The 18,905-nt window shown below is 38.6% G+C and overlaps 1 protein-coding gene across 4 annotated transcripts in view; it reads right to left on the bottom strand.

Annotated features, from left to right (window-relative positions):
* The window catches only part of CEP126 (centrosomal protein 126), a gene marked incomplete at its 3' end in the record, with an annotated part of 70,800 nt that overhangs the window by 30,006 nt on the left and 21,889 nt on the right, over positions 1–18,905 (bottom strand). For 3 of the 4 annotated variants that reach the window (XM_079786998.1, XM_079787000.1, XM_079787001.1), the window contains exons 3-4: positions 18,077–18,222; positions 11,528–11,639 (exon numbers count right to left, since the gene is read on the bottom strand). In XM_079786998.1, the coding sequence (XP_079643124.1) occupies positions 11,528–11,639; positions 18,077–18,222 (258 nt within the window). The remainder of the gene's footprint in view (positions 1–11,527; positions 11,640–18,076; positions 18,223–18,905) is intronic. The other variant, XM_079786999.1, reaches the window with a different exon arrangement.

Raw genomic sequence — 18,905 nt, 5'->3', positions numbered from 1 at the left:
AATGGGGCCCGTGAGGGAGACAGCTGATCAGGTAAGTGGGGATCAGATGTGGAGACAGCTGGACAGGCAGGAATGGATCTGCACAGGTGGAAAAGTATTTGGACAGGCAGGTAGAGAGACAGTCTTATTAAGATGGTTTTTAGTTTATTTTTATTTTTAGTTTATGGGTTGCCTATAGGCTTTTGATTAATAATATTTTTCTGTTCTTAGGATCCATGTATAATCTTCTTTGTTCAATCATGTGCTCTCACATGGGCTGAGAAATGTACATAGCTTATTCAGATTCCCTTTTTCTCATTCCTTGCTCTTAGAATATTTTTACCTCTCAGAAGTCTGATAGTCATATGGATAATGAATATAGGCTAGATCAGTGGTCGGCAAACTCATTAGTCAACAGAGCCAAATATCAACAGTACAATGATGGAAATTTCTTTTGAGAGCCAAATTTTTTAAACTTAAACTATATAAGTACATTGTTATTAACTTAATTAGGGTACTCCTAAGCTGGCCTTTGCTAAAAACTCAAGGGGCCAAAGAGCCGCATGTAGCTCGAGAGCCGCAGTTTGCCGACCACTGGGCTAGATGATCTGGTTTAAAGCATTAGTACAAAGGGCAAATAGAGGTCAAATAGACCGCTGCTCAGTTCTGGCCAGATTTCTCAGGATAGCATGTGGTTTAGAATTTATGGTCTAACCACAAATACATGGATATTGGAGATAGATATCTAACAACATCTTTTAAAGTATAAAAATTTAATATGAGAGTAAAATATAGCTTCTTTTACCTTACATCTACCAGAAGAGTCAAGTATATTATCTTTGTGATAAGGATTTTGAATGTGCTGGAAGGTTGAGTTATATGTTAAATGTTAGTCCCATATTAACATTTTTGTATCTCATTATTTCCTGAGGCAGCTTCAATTGTCATATGAACACATTCTCTTTTTCTTGAGGCGTAAGCTTTGAATACCTTTCATTTTGTCATATAAAATTTTTCTCCTTTAGAAGACCACATTACCAACATCTTAAATTTTTTTATCTACTATTAATATTTTCCATATTAGAACAATTGTTTATGGGTACTGATATATCTCCATTTCTTTGGAAACTCTCTATTTCTTGGCAGTACAGTGATTTGCTGCATAATGACATTCTGGTCAATGACAGACCATATATATGACTGTAGTCCTGTAAGATTATTAGGGAAATAAAATATTTCTACTGTCTAGTGATGTCGTAGCCATCATATCATCTTAGCCAAACACATTCCTTACATGTTTCTGGTGATGCTGGTATAAACAAATCTACAGCACATACAATTATGTACAGTACATCATCCTTGATAATGATAATAAGCAACTATGTTACCTATGTATTTACTATACTATACTTTCTATTGTTATTTTAGAGCGTACTTGTTTATAAAAAACATTTGCTGTAAAACGGCGTGCTGTGTTACACTGGCAGCAGGCTCATACATCTTGCGTTCACTGTCTCTTGATTGCTTAATTTTCTCTTGTGTTTGATTTAATCTGTTGTTTTGTACAGTAACATGCTTCACAGCCTAGATGTGTAGTAGGCAATACTACCTAGGTTTGTGTATGGACCCTCTATGATTTTGTACAATGACGAAATTGTTTAATTACACATTTCTCTGAATGTATCCCAGTCATTAACTGGCGCATGACTGTGCTTTATTCATTAATGCATTTTAGGTTTATATTCCACAAAAAAATGTCTTTTTAATGTAAAAATAGCTCTTCAATACTTGCAGCTTACTTATATTTGTGATAAATATTACATATAAATATTTCTATTAACCTTACATCTGATCATTAATATTTCAATATCTTATATTTGTATAGCATTTTATAGTTTACAAAGCATTTTCACACACATTATTTAATATTGTTAGTTATCTGTGAAGAAAAGTTCAACTTTTTAATAAGTAAACCAGTGTTCTCTTTATAAATTTTATACATGTTATTTTCCAAATACATAACTTAATGTGTGTATATATAGATATAGATATCATAAAGTCATAGTCATAACAGTATATTTCAATATAGTATACTAGAGGCCTGGTGCACGAAATGGGAGGGGAAGAGGGTCCCGCAGCTCGGCCTGTGCCCTCTCGCAGTCCAGGACCCCTTGCTCCTTACTGCCTGCCTGCTCACTGCTCCTTACTGCTCGGCTTGCTGCTCCTTAGTGCTGCCATGGAGGCGAGAGAGGCTCCCGCCACTGCTGCTGTGCTTGCCAGCCGTGAGCCCGGCTTCTGGCTGAGCGGCGCTCCCCCTGTGGGAGTGCACTGACCACCAGGGGGCAGCTCCTGCATTGAGCGTCTATCCCTGGTGGTCAGTACACATCATAGTGACTGGTCATTCTGGTCATTCCGTCATAAGGGTTGCTTAGGCTTTTATTATATAGACTAGAGGCTGATGCACAAAATTCATGCAAGGGGCTCAGCTTCGTCTGGAAGGTCATCTGGATGGCCGATCTGCTGTTCGGTCTAATTAGCATACTAGCTCTTTATTATATAGGATTACAAGAATAATATAACAATTATGTATTCTAATTTAGAATGAAGACAATTTCTCATAAAACAATGATGATGTATGTTATTCAATGGTCCTAGCAGAGATTTAGTGTAATGATAACTATGCTTGTTTGTTACAGGGAAATCAAAGTTGTTGTGATATTTTACCTGTTCTAAGACTTTAAGACAAAAAATTCTCTCCTTTCGTTCATAGTACAAGAGCTTTTTTATTAAAAATATCTGATAACACAAGGGATAACAATTGATACATAGAAAAAGACACCCGAGAGTAAAAACTGTACAAAAATGCATATTACTTCTACACTAAATGGTTTGGAAATCTTTATCACTCTAAATTCCCTCTGGACCCTAAACCCCCCTCTAATTGTCAGTCATCTTCCCTTTTCAGACAAGCTTTTCCATAGTACTCTACAAGTATTGCCTTCACTGCCTCAACTTTTATTTTTTCCTTAACATACTGCTTGCTATCTAGCTTCTACCTCTACCACTTCAATGTACTGATTTTGCTAATAATTAACTGATTGGTCTAATAATTGTAAAAATAGACACTTGACTGCTATCTTTCCTGACTTTAATTCCCTTGGTTTCCATATTATCATGCTTTCCTGATTATTTTCCTACTTCTCTGGGTGTTTTTTCTCAGGGTCTTTCTTGACTACTCTTTTTTTGTTCATCTTTTACATGCTAGAATTTTTGAAAGATATGTGACCGTCTTCTTTGATTATCTATTCATATATACTCTCTGTGTAATCTTATTTATACTGCCTGTGTGGTCTTATCTATATCTGCATGTGAGTGAAGAGTTAACAAAATCTGTTCTTCTCTATGAACCAATGTGACTTGGGGTTAACTTTCTAAATCTGTCCCCCTGGATTATTAGTAGGATTTGAACTGTATTACAAGGCACATTGATTATGTTAAAAATGACCCTTCATTGGTAAATTGCATCTGAATTGAAATAACTGTCAATAAACCATAAGTATTTGGTAGGAAGCTATAGCTTTGGGTTTCCCTGAGTGTGGTAATTCTTATAACTGGCTGGACATGTCTCTTGCATGGACCTGGAAGCTATTCATGTGGAGTCACCACAAGAAATACTGGTCTTGTTTAGAACATGGGATTTCTAACCCAGAGTGCCCACCCATTGTGATTTCTTTTCCTTGTACCTGAACTGTCCCTTGTGAGGAGAAGGGCATAGTAAAGACTAGCTCTTGGACTGCTTTGTGGCCTGCCATGAAGATTCCTCCTATTGAAGAATGTTGATTGTTGATATTAGGTGTCTTCTGTCCTCCATTTGAAGCCAAACATGTTTTTTTGTAGTCATGGTAGTTTGCCTGTTTAGTAGTCAGGTAGTTTGCCTGAACCCAAGATTACCACTGGTGAGTGAGTACTGACCCACAGCTTTAGTTTCATCTATTCATTGGCAACTATCATATCTATATTTATGGCCTAGACTTCTTACCATAAGTAACTGACCCTGGAATATCTCATAAGTGTCTTAAACTCAACAACTTACTCTCCTCCCAGTTGTTTCCTCCATTAAACAGCTTCTTCCCTAATAGTCCTCATTTTGATAAATGGTTTCACTATTCATTAATTAATCATACCTAATCTCCAGAGTCATCCTTGTCTCTTCTTAATCAACTTCCAGTACCAAATCATGTTGATTCAACTTCCTAAAAGCTCTCAAGAAGTCATCATTTTCATGAACTAAAGTACCACTCTATTTGATTTTTCCCATCTTTAATCTTACCATACTCTTTTCCATCGGGCAATATTTCTAAAATAATAAATGCTGTATGCTTGCTTCAAATCTTTCAGTAATTGTTTAAGGACAAACTTTTTAATAAGGTTCATCATGATTTAACTCATGATTTCCTTTCCAATCAACCTATCTTTCCACCCTACATGTTAGCCAAGTTGAACTATTTTCAGCTATCTTAACACATGTCCTTTCATGTCTTCACGCCTTTTCACACACCACACTACCTTTGTCTAGAGTTCTCAATCTTTGTCTCTCTGGTGAATATTCTCCTCATCTATTAAATTTCAGGTCAAGTTTATACCCTCTGAGAAGTGTTCACTTATATCAGTGATCTTTTTCCATTCAAAGTATTTATTGAATACCTCCACAACGTATAGACAGCACTGAGTTAAGTACTGTAGGATGTGTAAGCATGTGTAAGATTTAGCCACTGTTTTCTAAAAATATTACAATCTGGTTAGGGAGATGTAAGTACATATAAAAATTAAGCAACAACATATATAATCTTGATTTTCAAATCTATTTCTATAGCCTTGACCACTCATTTCATCTCAGTTCAAATTATTTTTATACATTTCTACTTGGACATTTATCTCAATTCAGAAGGCTCAAGGAAAATTTAGCAATATCTTGCCAAACCTGTACCCTTTCATTATGCTCCTTTTTATTTTTAAAGTCACCAACTTCTTTCAGTTGTCAAGACTCAAAATTTCAGCTTCTTTTGATAGTTTTGCTTTTTTCATTTTCTTTATTCTATCATATACTAAAGACATAATCTACTCTTTTCATGAAATATCTTTTCCTTCTATTTTTCCTTTCTACTTCACTACCACCCTTTTAACATTAGTCTGTTTAATTAATTAACTAACTAACTAACTAATTAATTAATTAATTAATTTATTTTTCAGGTTAATCCTCACCTGAGGATATTTTTCCCATTGATTTTTAGAGAGAGTGGAAAGGAGCAGGAGAGACACAGAGAGAGAAACATCGATGTGAGAAAGAAACATTGATTTGTTGCCTCCGTACACCCCAGACCAGGGCCAGGGACTGAGCATGCAACCCACGTACATGCCCTTTACTGGACTTAAACCTGGGACCTTTTAGTCCACAGGCCAACACTCTATCCACTGAACAAAACCTGCTAGGACAGTTTTGATTTCTTATCCCATCTTATAATTTCTGCCTTTAAATTAGGGATTTTTAATCATATACATTTAACATAATTATTGCTATGATTTGGTTAAAATCAATGATCTTACTCTGTTTCTATTTGTCTCCTATCTTCCTTATTATTTATATTTCCCTATTTTGGGATTGAACCATTTTTGTAATTAAATTTTATCTCATTTTTTTTGGCTATTATGCTACTATTTTGCTGATACACACACACACACACACACACACACACACACACACACACACACACTAACCATGAATGCATCCTTCAGCTCATATATTTACCTTTTTATTTTGTTGTAGTGGTGAGAATACTCAAGATCTACTCTCTTAGCAACTTTGAAGTATATAATACAGTACTGTTAAGTGTAGTCACCATGCTGTATATTAGATCCCAGAATTTATCCCTTTTATAACTAGTTAGATATATTTTTTTTGAGGAACCTTCATACTCTTTTCCTTAGTGACTGTACCAATTTATGTTCCCACCAACAAAATGGTTCCCCTTTCTCCACATCCTCTCCAGCATCTGTTACCTTTTTGATAACAGCTATTCTTAGCCACTGATTTGTGATTTCAAAAGCTTCCTGGGACTTCTAAGCTTGTTTAATTGAAGTCAGAATTCCTATTTCTCCCTGATGGTTGGCACATGTCTCAATTCAAGTTTTTAAGAGGACAAAGCACTAAACATTTGTGAGCTCTGAAGCCTGTACCTCATTGCATTGAAGTAATATTCTGCTATTGTAGTGGGGGTGGGTGGGAAAAAGAGTTCTGATCCTCACTTATTCTTAGGTCTCCTCAGGGGTGGGGGGAGAGAGAAATATTGATGTGAGAGACACATCAATTGGTTGCCTCCTGCAATCGCCCTGACTGGAGCTGGGGAATGAATCTGCAACCCAGGTACATGCCCTCGACCGGGTATCGAACCTGAGACCCTTTGGTGTGCAGGCCGATGCCCTACCACTGAGCCATACCGGCCAAGGCAGAAGAGATCAACCAAAGAACTTGTGTGCGTAACCCATGGACACAGACAATAGGGTGAGGGGTGAGGATGGGCTACACAGAGTCAATGAGGGGACATGTAATACTTTCAACAATAAAGATTTAAAAAAATTCATAGCTGGATCTTTTTTATTTTGCTGCCACTATTCTCTCCATACTTCAATTCTTATACTTCTGCTTGATAAACCTTTTAAAACTTATTTATGTCACTTCTTTGCATTGTGAAAAGGCAACTTTATTCTTTCTTCTTTCTCATCCTTTTCTCCTATTTAAAATATTTTATTCTTTATAAAGATAGTACTATTCTAGTTTAGGCAGTAATAATCAATCCCTTGGATTGTTCCATTAATTTTTTTCTGGTCTCCTTGCCCCCAATTCCTCTCCATCCTTTTTATTCTCCTACATTCATACCAATAATTTTTCTAAAATAATAAAGAGGAATTTAACACTTCCTGCTCCATAGCCAAACACAAGCATTTAAAATCTGATACCAATTTGCATTCTAGATCATCTCCTGTCCTACCAGAACATATCCCGCAGTCCTGCCATTCTGAACAAATTTTACTTCCTTAGGGTTGGTGCCCTTTATAACATTGTAGGCCTAAACATGCCTAAACTCAACCTATGCTTCTTTATTAGACAATTCATACTCATCCTTTAAGTCCTCTTCCCAACTGTAAGTTTTTTACTTCTTTATTACTATGCTAATATTTCTGTAACAGCCCCGTTACATGGTATTACACATGTTTGATAATGTAATTATCATTGCATGGTATTATAACTTAACTGCAAAACTTTCTTGGAGAGAGGACCATATCTCATTCACATTTCCATTCTGTCTAGCTATTGTTCTATCACTCTTTTCATTTCACAGCCAAGTTATATTTGTTATCGTTACTTTCTTGTTCTATTTTTTTACAATGCATTGCAATCTCTTTTCTGTCCCCATCCCTCCAATAAAATTGCTCTGACAAAGGCTGCCAGTGTGACTATTTTGTTGTGGAATATAGTGACACATCTGTCTGGATATTCTCTCTTTGCTCCCTCAGATTCTGCTTGGCAGAGACCAAGTGATCCCTGGCTTTTGTTTTATGGCTGAGTTTGGCCAATGGAAGACACTAGGAAGAAATGGGAGGGTGACAGAAAAAATAGGTTTTTGATGATAAATCTTGTGGCTTCCTCTGCTGAGCTTGGTTTAACAGTGGCAACGTTCCTTTACCTAGGACTGCAGGTCCTGTCTGGCAGCCCTCTTCTATAGTTCAGGTCTGTGGTGGTAATACTGACTTTGTTGTCACTTCTACGGGTGCTTCATTATCCTTAGTTGGTTTCCCAGTCCCTTTATTAACCTCTTTTCAGTTATCCCTTTTAAATGTGCCACCTGTTTCCTGCCAGGATCTTGGAGGATGTAACTTTTTGTTATTGGTTCCCTAGAAACAATTTGATCTCCATAAACTGTTCTTTAATTCCATGATACCACCCTCTCCCAGTCCTATATTATCCATTCTATTCCTCTTTGCAGGCTTCTCTTTTTTCCCCCCACTTCTTAAATGTTGCTGTTTTTTTAGTGTTTTATCCTAGTCTTGTTATCACAGCATATAATTCTCCATGGTTGATCTCATTCATTGTTTAGCTTCACATATCTTAAGTTTACTAGTAGATCTTTCTCTTGAGCTTTAGATCCATTACATATGATGAAGTACCCTTTTTTTTGAGTCATCTTCAATCCATCATTCACACTTGTTCACAATAAGTTGGAATATGTTAAAAAAGAAAAGTTGATCTTATTATCCATTGGTTTAAAATACTTCATTAGCATCTCTTAAACTTTCAGGATGAAGTTTATATTCCTAAGCATGCAGATGTATTTACCTCACCAATCTCATATCTAGCCAAGCTATTGGTATTTTGCATTCCATCATTCAGCCATACTCTTACTCCCAGACCACATCTTTCCTTCTATTACTATTGGCCTTTGCACATGCTCATCCCTCTGTCTGGAATGCCATCCACCCTCTTGTTTAATGATTAACTCTTATTTTCTTCAAAGCTTTGCTGAAGAGTCTCCTCCTATTCCATGAGTTCTTGCCTGAACTACAATGAAGACTGAGAGGATGAATTTAATTGTTCCTGATCAAGTTCTGATCAAGGAAACTATTGGCCACAAGTATTCTAAAAATGGAAGTACTTTAGTAAATGACATCATGTACAGGTAAAATGTTAACATAATTTATGCCTGAAATATAGCTGTCTCTATGTAAATAAATATTAAATATTATTATCATTACTTGTTTGGTACTATTCTAAACTTTTGAAGCATTCACTTCTCTCCTAGATTATATAATGACAAGTAGCCTGGTGCATGAAATTCATGCATGGGAGGCAGGGGTGTCCCTCAGCCCAGCCTGCACCCTCTCCAATCTCGGACCCCTCGGGGGATGTCCGACTGATGGTTTAGGCCGCAGGGATCAGGCCTAAACTGGCAGTCAGACATCACTCTTACAATCCAGGACCGCTGGCTCCTAACTGCTTGCCTGCCTGCCTGCCTGCTCGCCCCTAACCACTCCCCTGCCAGCCTGATTGATGCCTAACTGCTCCTCTGCTGGCCTGATCACCCCCAACTGCCCTCCCCTGCTGGCCTGATTGCCCCCAAGGCTTTTATTAGTATAGTGAAAATTTCACTAACCCTGCTTTACAATAAGGGCTTGACGATTAAATCATTGGGGTCAGACACCAAGATTTCCTTTCTTTGAATAGTGTAGGGAATAATTATCTTGTCTTTAACTTGCCTTGAACATCAAATGAGATGACTTAGAAAAGTATAAAAGCACCATATAAAGACAACTGTCTTTTTCATGTACTGAAAAGACAATAAAGTGGTAAAATGAAAAACACTATTTTTATTTTCTCCCTTCCTTCCATTACAGCCTTTATTTAAGTTTTGAAATTTGTAAAAATTTCACTCCTATTTTCATTTCTTTACATTGAATATTATTTTGTAGTAGTTTCAGGTTTTATATTAGTTACAGAATAGTGGTTAGACAATCATATACTTTACAAAGTGTTCTCCGAAATTTCCAGTAACCACCTGGCATCATACTGTCATTACAAAACTATTGACTATATTTCCTATTTAAGTTTACAGGTTCCTTCCAATCTTTCTTTTGTGTAGCTTGCCCTTCCTTTTCTTTTTCACTTCTTCCCTCATTTTCTTTATATAGTATTTCAATTGGCCCTCAAAGCTCAGTGAAGGCACTGGGACACGCTTAGTCCATTTTACAGACCAGGAAACTGAGGCCAATTCCAGTTGGCTACGGAACTGGACTCAGCGCGCAGGGAGCCCTCACAGCCACGCTCTCTGCAGGGCAAACAGAACAAACCTCCCTGTCAGGCTTCTGAGCCTCGTTCTCAAGCACCTCTTCATCGTGACTGCTCCACATTCTTTCCTCTCCCCTGTCCCCAGCCCCCATTCTTTACTGCCCTCTCCTTCTGGGGAGCAGGTGGTAGGCTTTGCACTCACTGTGCAGGGGCGCGCCACCATGGGGCGTGGCAGCGTGGGAACTGGGGGCGGGGCAGGCATGGGCTTGCTTTTGGGCCGCAGGAGCAGGAGTCACCACCTCTCAAATGCGCAGGCTGCCAGGGCGAGGTCCAGTTAGCGCTGGGAGCTTCACCTAACCACCGCAGTGGGGTACCCGGCAGTGCGGTGCCCCTCCACTGAGGTGGTGCCGCCCCTCAATCCCCACCTCAGGGCTGTGGGTCTGTGCCCCTCCACCCAGGCATCCTTCCACGTCGGCAGTCAGCCTCTTGTTTCCTACCGGCTGACCCACTGCAGAACTTTACTCTCCACGGGCGAGGCAGATCCCTGCCCACTGGCCCCCTGCCCTGGCACGAGCCCGCTCTGGTGCACCCCGCCTTGGCTGCACTCTGCGCCCCTTGGTCTGCCCGCCTCCTGGCCGGCAGCTTCGCTGAAGCCGCGGCACTTGCCCGGGAGCTGCCCCTCAGGTGGGCCAAGAAGGACAAAGCCCAAAGGGAGTGAGTCTTGAACCCCCACATCCCATTCTCCGGATTTCATCCTGTACCTCCTCTCTGTTTCACGTCTTGAACAGGCACTGGGTTCGGGCACCCTACAGCCCGGCCACATGGCCTCTGGGCGGCCTGGTAGAGTTGGTCTCCACGAACCTGTGCATCTGTGGCCAGAGGCCCAGCCTGGGTCTCAGCAGCCCATGTCTGCTGGAGAGGGCTGTTGGAGGAGGACCAGAGCCCATCCATCATTAGCTCTCCAACTCTAGAGGAGGCGCCACAGGCTCATGTCCCCCGGCTGCCATGGGCTGCCCACCCGAGCCTGCTGCGCACACAGCCTGCTAAATGGTCGTTATGTTACAGAGTAACGGACAATTTGCATATTCCTCTATTATTATATAGGATTGCATTTTACATTGTTATACTTTTCCATATCCCCTTTACAATTCTTGACCTGGTGTTATGCATATAGTAGCTTCAACAAACATTTCTAATAAATAAATGGGAAATATGGGATTGTCAGAGAGTACTCTATTGGTTGGCCATCTTATTGCTTCTAGATGACACATTTAAGTTAACCTGGAGAGGAAGCAGGAGACACTGTAGCTTTTTCAAGACACCAAGTTAAGATTTTCAGTGAGGAAAAACCCATTTCTAACCATAGAGTTACTCCTTTTACTTAAAATTATATCACTATAATTCAACACAATTTTCTCATCTTGGCAAAGATGAATAACCAATATCAATATTTAAAAATGGTTTTGATGATAGTTTCCAAAGACAATTGTTCAACCTAAGCAGCATTGTAATTCCAAGACAAAAAACTAAAATTTTGCCTTATTCTTGAAGCAAAATATTTATATTCCACTTAACCTTAATTTAATCTGTGAAAATAAAATAGTAACTAAGGAGTGAGGAGTAACTGATGAAAAGGCCTATAAACTCAGCAACTAGAAACTTACTTAATTATTATACATTAATAATTACACACAATAGTAAATTACTTACCTCAAGTTTATTGTTGGTCTGTGGGAAGAGGGAAAGTTTACTTTTGATTTTAAGTTGGATTCTTGAATTTGTTTGAGGGCCTCTTCTAATGGAGGCACTGGTTTTTGAGAAACTAAGGAGATAATAAAGATCAAATAGTACAGAATCACTTCATCTTCAACAATCTCTTTATGTAATTTAATTGGTCAATGATAAAATACTATTTTTAAAACTTTGGTAAGAAGAAAACATTTTTTAAGAATAGTCTAAATAGTTTAAATTTAGAGATCTAATCCACAAAGAGAAATTGCTACCTCAAAATTCTCATAACCAATTTTAAGAATATTTATCTGGAAAAAAAGAAACTGTGAAAAAGTCCAGACTCTTTGTTCTTTCATGCAAAACTCATTACATTTCATCTCAGAGTTCCATAAATTTCTGAAAAAAAATTATAAATAAATATATATATTTTAAAAATCCTCACCCGAGGATATTTATTTCCATTGATTTTAGAGTGGAAAAGAGGGAGAGAGGGGGGAGAGTGAGAGCGGGGATAGGGAGAGAGAGAGAGAGAGAGAGAGAGAGAGAGAGAGAGAGAGAGAGAGAAAGAAAGAGAGAGAGAGAAGGAAAGAGAGAGAGAGAAGGAGAGAGAGAGAGAGAGAGAGAGAGAGAGAGAAGGAAAGAGAGAGAGAGAAAGAGAGAAGGAAAGAGAGAGAGAGAGAGAGAGAGAGAGAGAGAGAGAGAGAGAGAGGAAAAAAAACATCAATGTGAGAGAGACGCATTGATTGGTTGCCTCCCAGGTACATGCCCTTGACTGGGAATAGAATGCGCAACCCTTTGGCCCATGGGCCGACACTCTAACCACTGAGCAAAAATATTCTTATGAAGAAAAGGGGAAGCTATGAAAACACCAACTAACATGTATTGAGTTAGGCATTTTTTATTGTAGGCATGATTTTAAAGCATTTTCTAAGTATTATTTAATTTAATACTCACAGTGCCCTATGAGGTAGATGCTATTTGAATCTCCATTTTGCCACTGAGGAAACTGAGGCATACAGAAGGTAATTGACTTATTCAAAGTCATATATGATATAGACATTCATCTACATACTACTTTGCACCTCTAACTTACCTTCTTGTTTGAATTGAAACACAGCTGTCTTTTTAAAAATATATATATTTTTATTTATTTCAGAGAGGAAGGGAGAGGGAGAGATAGAAACATCAATGATGAGAATCATTGATCAGCTGCCTCCTGCAAGTCCCCTACTGGGGTTTGAGCCCACAACCTGAGCCAGCAATCTGGGGATGAGCCCTGACTGGGAACTGAACCGTGACTTCCTGGTTCATAGGTTGATGCTCAACCACTGAGCCACACTGGCGAAACACAGCTGTCTTTTAAGTATATTGTTTCTCCTGAAACCCTCTTAAGTGAAGACATGATTTTTCCCTGATTACATACTACCTATAATTCAAGGCCTGGCACCTCCAAACTGTCTTTCCTGCTCTCACCTTTGAAAAACCCCTGTCATCAAACTTCCCTTATTACAAAGTTTGTTATTTACCCTAAAATGCTTAAGCAAAACCAGTATATTATTATGTATGGATTAGTCAAAACTTGAACTCTAGAGATAGTCCATTTCCCTAATCAAGGAGTAATAGCATAATATACTAGTGACCAAAACACAATTATGGAATGGTTTTCTGGATATTCTAATCATAAAGAACCAGTCCTCTTGAGGAAGATAGTATCAAGCTATAGATTTTTCTAATTAGCATAATCAATGTCCAAAATAGGTTTTTATTATTGAAAAATAATAGCATTTTGAGTAGCCTGATAAATATTTAATATGGGCTTTCTTTGTTGAAATTAAAGGCATTCAAAATAAGTGGATTTGCCTAAACATTTTAATCAGTCCCAACCCTTGCATGAACAAAGAATAAGAATCTAGGGAGGTCTATACTCTTTACATTACGAATGGTATTTCATGTTTGATCTCTAACCAGTCTAGTGTTCAGCCATTAATATAGGAACATTTCTGATGTCCAATACCAGAAGGCACAGAATTCTGTCTCTGGAATGTGGCTGTGTATGGACCTTTCATTTAAGGTGCAGTCAGAGAACCTAAAAAGACAGAGAACTAGGACTTTCTTGAATTTACTGAAAAAGTTGTATAAATTGTTTTATATCTACTTTGCTAATGACTGTCTAGTTATGCTAGATGATAGTTTGAGATTTGCTTTTATTAACTTGCACCACTTGTCTATCAAAGACAACTTAAAAACTAACTTAGGTCAATTTACAACCACCATTACTACTTTTGTTATCTTATGACCTCCCAGTAACTACCTCTCATTTGCTGAGTATGATATAAGATTACATTTTTTGAGTGCTTACTGTGTATTAGGGCGTTATTATTTCATTTAACCCATTAGTGCCATTCTTTTACTTTCATATTCTCCCTCTAACATCAATCTGTTGTCCTTCTTTTGTAGCATGGGAAAGAGTCAGCTACCATGCATACATGATAAACTAAACTCATAGATAAATAGTTGTCTTATATAGCTTTGTTCTTGTTCTTCATTGATAGCACTGAAATTCCTTAAATTATTAATTTAATATTTTGTATAGGTAATATATTCATATTCAGAAATAAAGAATATATGATACACATTTGGAGCTTGCTCTCATTGCTCATTCATATATTCTTTCATTGTCTCTTTATGCTAATGCAAGTAAATATACTGGAATTTTCCCCTTTTCTCACATAGAAGGCAAAATATTATGTATACTGATCTGGGCCTTGATTTTACACTTAATATATCCTGGAAGTCAGGGATAAATACAGGTTTAATGAAAGTACATTATTTGTTTTTGCAAAAACTCTTTTGACTCTTTATACCTAGACCGTTTGATAGCACCCTTTTTCAAGCAAACAGTATTCATAAGAGGTAACTACTTCTCTGAGGCATTTGACACAATGATTATATCTTCTCTCTTAAAGCTACCTCCTCTTTTGTATTCATATACATTATTTTCTTTTGAGTCACACCTGCTTTCTTGATAACTACTTCTCAAAATCCACTTTTAGTTTTTCTTGCTCTACCTATAGTAAATGTAATAGTGTGTATAAAGGCTTTATTTTAGGCCCTATACTCAGTCTTTGGTTTATACTCTGTTATTTAGCTTATCTTTCCTATGGCTTCATTTATCAACCTATATATACCTACTTATTAGTGACTCTTAAGTATGCATTTCAATTCCATACCTTTTTCTTAAATTTCAGACCCATATTTCTAGTTGCTGATTTGATTTCCCCATTTGAATGAGTCATGCGAGGCTCAAATTCAATGCACTGATTATATATCCTGAATATATTACCTCTTATTACCATATCCAGTGAAATGTTTTAATTTAGTAGTTTAGCATCTCTTGCCTCAAATACTAAAATAATCTCTACCTACTTTAGTGTCTCTACTTCACTCCATCTTCCATGTGATAACTGTAATTATCTTTCTAACAAATAAATCTAATTGTAGCAGGGATCCCTAGTTTCCTTCCTAATATGAATTTTTCCTTTCTTCCTTGGCAACAGATTCTATATTGTTAGGGGTGGCAATATAAACACATAAAAAAATTTTTAAGTCTCTCTTGCAGATGGAGATATAAAATATTTAAAGGTAGCTCAGAGGTATAGCCTTTTGGCCTTTATATTTCTTCCTTCATCCTTGCCTATAGCATTGACATGATGGCTGGAGCTCCAGCAGCTACCATGAAACCATGAAAATGAAGAGATATAAACCACATACTAAGGATGGTTGAGCTGAGAGACAGAAGGAATCTGGGTTACTAGTGACATTGCATAAACATCAAAACAACCTCAGGCTTTCATAATATACAAGAGAAAAATAAATCCATTTCACCTTTAAGCTATTATTATTTTTAGCAGTATTACTAGCTGCCCTTACTGACCGTAATATCTCTTACTGGAACAATAATGGTTTGTGTTTCAGTTAAAATACATTGATTTCATTTTGTAGAAAGATGAAATTCCTACCATGGCATACAATGCTCTTTGAGAATTGGTTCCAATGGAAATTTTTCTAGCCTCAAAACCACTTCTCTTCTCTTTTCCCCCCATACTATGCTTCAGATATACTGCAATACATAATTTATTTGTAAAAACTATTCCTTCTGTCTGGGAAGTTTTTTTTTAATTTTTGGCTTGGTTTCTCTTGGCTGGTGAAATGCTTATTTTTTAAGGTTAAAATTAAGTTATTTTTCCAGGGATGATGTCCTTGATATTCCTGTATAGGTTTAATGTTTGCTCTATGTTCTCACAATACATTCTGCTACCATAGCAATTATCACTATATTTATTGACAATGTTTGTATTACTCTCAGCTCCAAAATAAGCTGGGAGACCTGTAATGGTAGAGTACAATTAGATTTCTCTATAGTTGCGCTTAGCCCAGGGCTACATACAACATAGTATAACATATGTTTGGTTAACACATAAAGATGCTGCCCATCCCTTTTCTTTCTGAAGCTTTGACAGTTCGCTGTTAATTCCGTGTTATTATTTAAGGTATAAAAAATGTATATGGATACCAAAGAATCAACCACCATCATTTTTAAATTCTTAATTGTTTCCAGGTCTTAGATTGCTGGATTATATCACTGTGTAGACTTTCTTTTTATTTTGCTAGTCTCTCAAATATGAATTTGAGTAACATGTGAATAAATGCCAGAATAAATGTGACACTAATTTACTGAACCTAAATGTTAAATTTTCCTTTTATAAAGCAATTTATTAGATCAAATTAAAAAAAAATAAAACATTTAAGCCAGATAAAGTAGAATCAAACTTGAGAAAATTCAAAATTTACTAATACAGCCAACAAAATATTCTCCAAATTAAACCTAAATTAAATTGCAATTTTTCATTTGGTTAAAGTCTTATTACTTAAAAAGGGATACTGGTCTTTTTAATTTAAATTTCTACTGTGTTTCTTTATTATTTTATTGTCTACTCAAGCCAAATATGATATTATATTATACTAGAGGCCCGGTGCACGAAATTCGTGCACGGGTGTGTGTGTGTGTGTGTGTGTCTGTATGTGTGTGTGTGTGTGTCTCAGCCCAACCTGCACCCTCTCCAATCTGGGACCCCTTGGGGGATGTCCTAAACAGGCAGTCGGACATCCCTTTCACAATCTAGGACTGCTGGCTCCCAACTACTCGCCTGCCTGCCTTCCTGATTGCCCCTAACCGCTATGCCTGCCAGCCTGATCACCCCCTAACCACTTCCCTGCCAGCCCCTGATACCCTGGTCACCCCCAAATGCCCTCCCTTGCATATTCCCTCTTTATTAGATAGGGTTTTTTCTTTAGCATATTGGACAGTCCTAACTGTTTTGGCTCAGCGGATGGATGAAGCATTGGCCTGCAGAATCAAGGGTCCCAGGTTCGATTCTGGTCAAGGGCATGTACCTTGGTTGGGGGCACATACCCAGTGGGGAGTGTGCAGGAGGCAGCTGATCAATGTTTCTCTCTCATAGATGTTTCTAGCTCTCTATCCCTTTCCCTTCCTCTCTGTAAAAAATCAATAAAATATATATTATAAAAAAAAGAAACATTTATGATTCCTCCATATCTGCCTGGCTGGTGTGACTCAATGGTTGGGACCCCAGGCTGCCACCGCTGGCAGGGGATGGGGCCCTGGCCAGGCTGAGACCCCAGCCCAGGCTGCTGCCTCAGCCCAGCCAAGCTGAGACCCCAGCCCAGGCTGCCATCTCAGCCTGGCTGTGGATAGCCCGGTGGGGGTGTGCGTCTCCAGCCCAGGCTGCCTTCACTGGCCTGAAGATAGCTTGGTGGGGGTGCACCACCCTGCCGTTGCAGCTGGCTGGGTGATCATGCAGTTGGGTGCCCGGCCCTGCAGGAATGAGACCCCAGCCCAGGCAGCCGCCTCGGCCAGGGATCATGCGGTTTGGATGCCAGGCCCTGGTGGTCTGAGACCCCAGCCCAAGCAACTCGGCTTGGGGGCGAGGTCCTGGCTGCCTGAGACCCCAGCCCAAGCCTGTGCGGCTTGCCAGGGATCACTCGTGCGACTTGGGGGCGTGGCCTGGCGGCCTGAGACCCCGGCCCAAATCTGCGGGGCTTGAGAGCCATTGTGTGGCTTGGGGGCGTGGCCCTGGCGGCCTGAGACCCCAGCCCAAACCGGTGGGGCTTGAGAGCCATCGGGGGGCTTGAGGGCGAGGCCTGGCGGCCTGAGATACCCCAGCCCAAACCGGTGTGGCTTGCCAGCCATCACACGGCTTGGGGGTGAGGCCTGGCGGCCTGAGATCCCCCAGCCCAAGCCAGCTCGGCTTGCCAGGGATCAATCGCGAGTCTCCGCTCCCAGCTCCTCCTGCCAGCGCGATTGGCCACCCCAAGTCCCGCCCCCGCGCCTCCTGCTGGCCCAATCGTGGGCGTAGCGGAGTGATGGTTAATTTGCATACTTCCCTTTTATTATGTAGGATTATAGTTTTCATTTTTGTTCTCATATTGTTCTAAAAATTAAGATACCTGCTCTCCTCCGCTGTGGAAGAGGGATATGGGCCCGCTGGAATTTTTCAGTAACTTCTTCAAACTTCTGTTTTCTTTGTTGAAGTATTTGTTCTCTAATTTCGTGTTCTCTTTCTTCTTGTTCTTTTTGTTTCTCTTCAAAATATCTAAATTTAAACATAAAGAAGATAGCAGAATTAGGTAATAAATTTTAAAAATCTCAACACAGAAAATAGTTTCAAAACAATGCATTATTTACTAGTAATATAGGGTGTCTCAAAAAATGTATACACACACTTTGAATAATTATAAAAGCAGTGTTTATTAAAATACATTTCATTTTCAAAACCAAGCTACCAGCTGTTAAAGTATGTATATATTTTTGGGGCACCCTATATATTTAAAAATTTTACTGACTTAGAAACAACACACTTAGCATTTTTAAAAAGCCATTGGCAAAAAATTAACTTTGTAAGTGGTAATTTCAGAACTTTATCCATGTCAAAGAGAAGTCTTTACAATGAGGCTCTTTCTAATTTCCTACCTCCCAAGTTCTGCTGTAGAAAAATTCTTTTCTAAAAAGGTACCTTATTTTCTGTAATGTGAAGAATTAATTCATTGGTGAAAGAAGCAATCTTGCAAATTATGAGGCAGTCAAGAAAATACTGTATATTTCTCTTTTTCTTTTAGACCAAAAATTTAAAATTTGTTGTCATGTTAAGTCTGAACTTTGCTAAAAATCCAGACAATTTACATAAAAATCTTGATTTCTAACCTCTCTTGAAAGTGTGGAAGACTTGGCATCCCTGGACTCTTATTCACTTACTAGAGGCCTGGTGCACGAAATTTG

The sequence above is a fragment of the Cnephaeus nilssonii genome, assembly GCF_951640355.1.
Source record: "Cnephaeus nilssonii genome assembly, chromosome: 13".
NCBI lineage: Eukaryota > Metazoa > Chordata > Mammalia > Chiroptera > Vespertilionidae > Cnephaeus > Cnephaeus nilssonii.
This window is presented reverse-complemented; position numbering and strand designations above follow the sequence as displayed.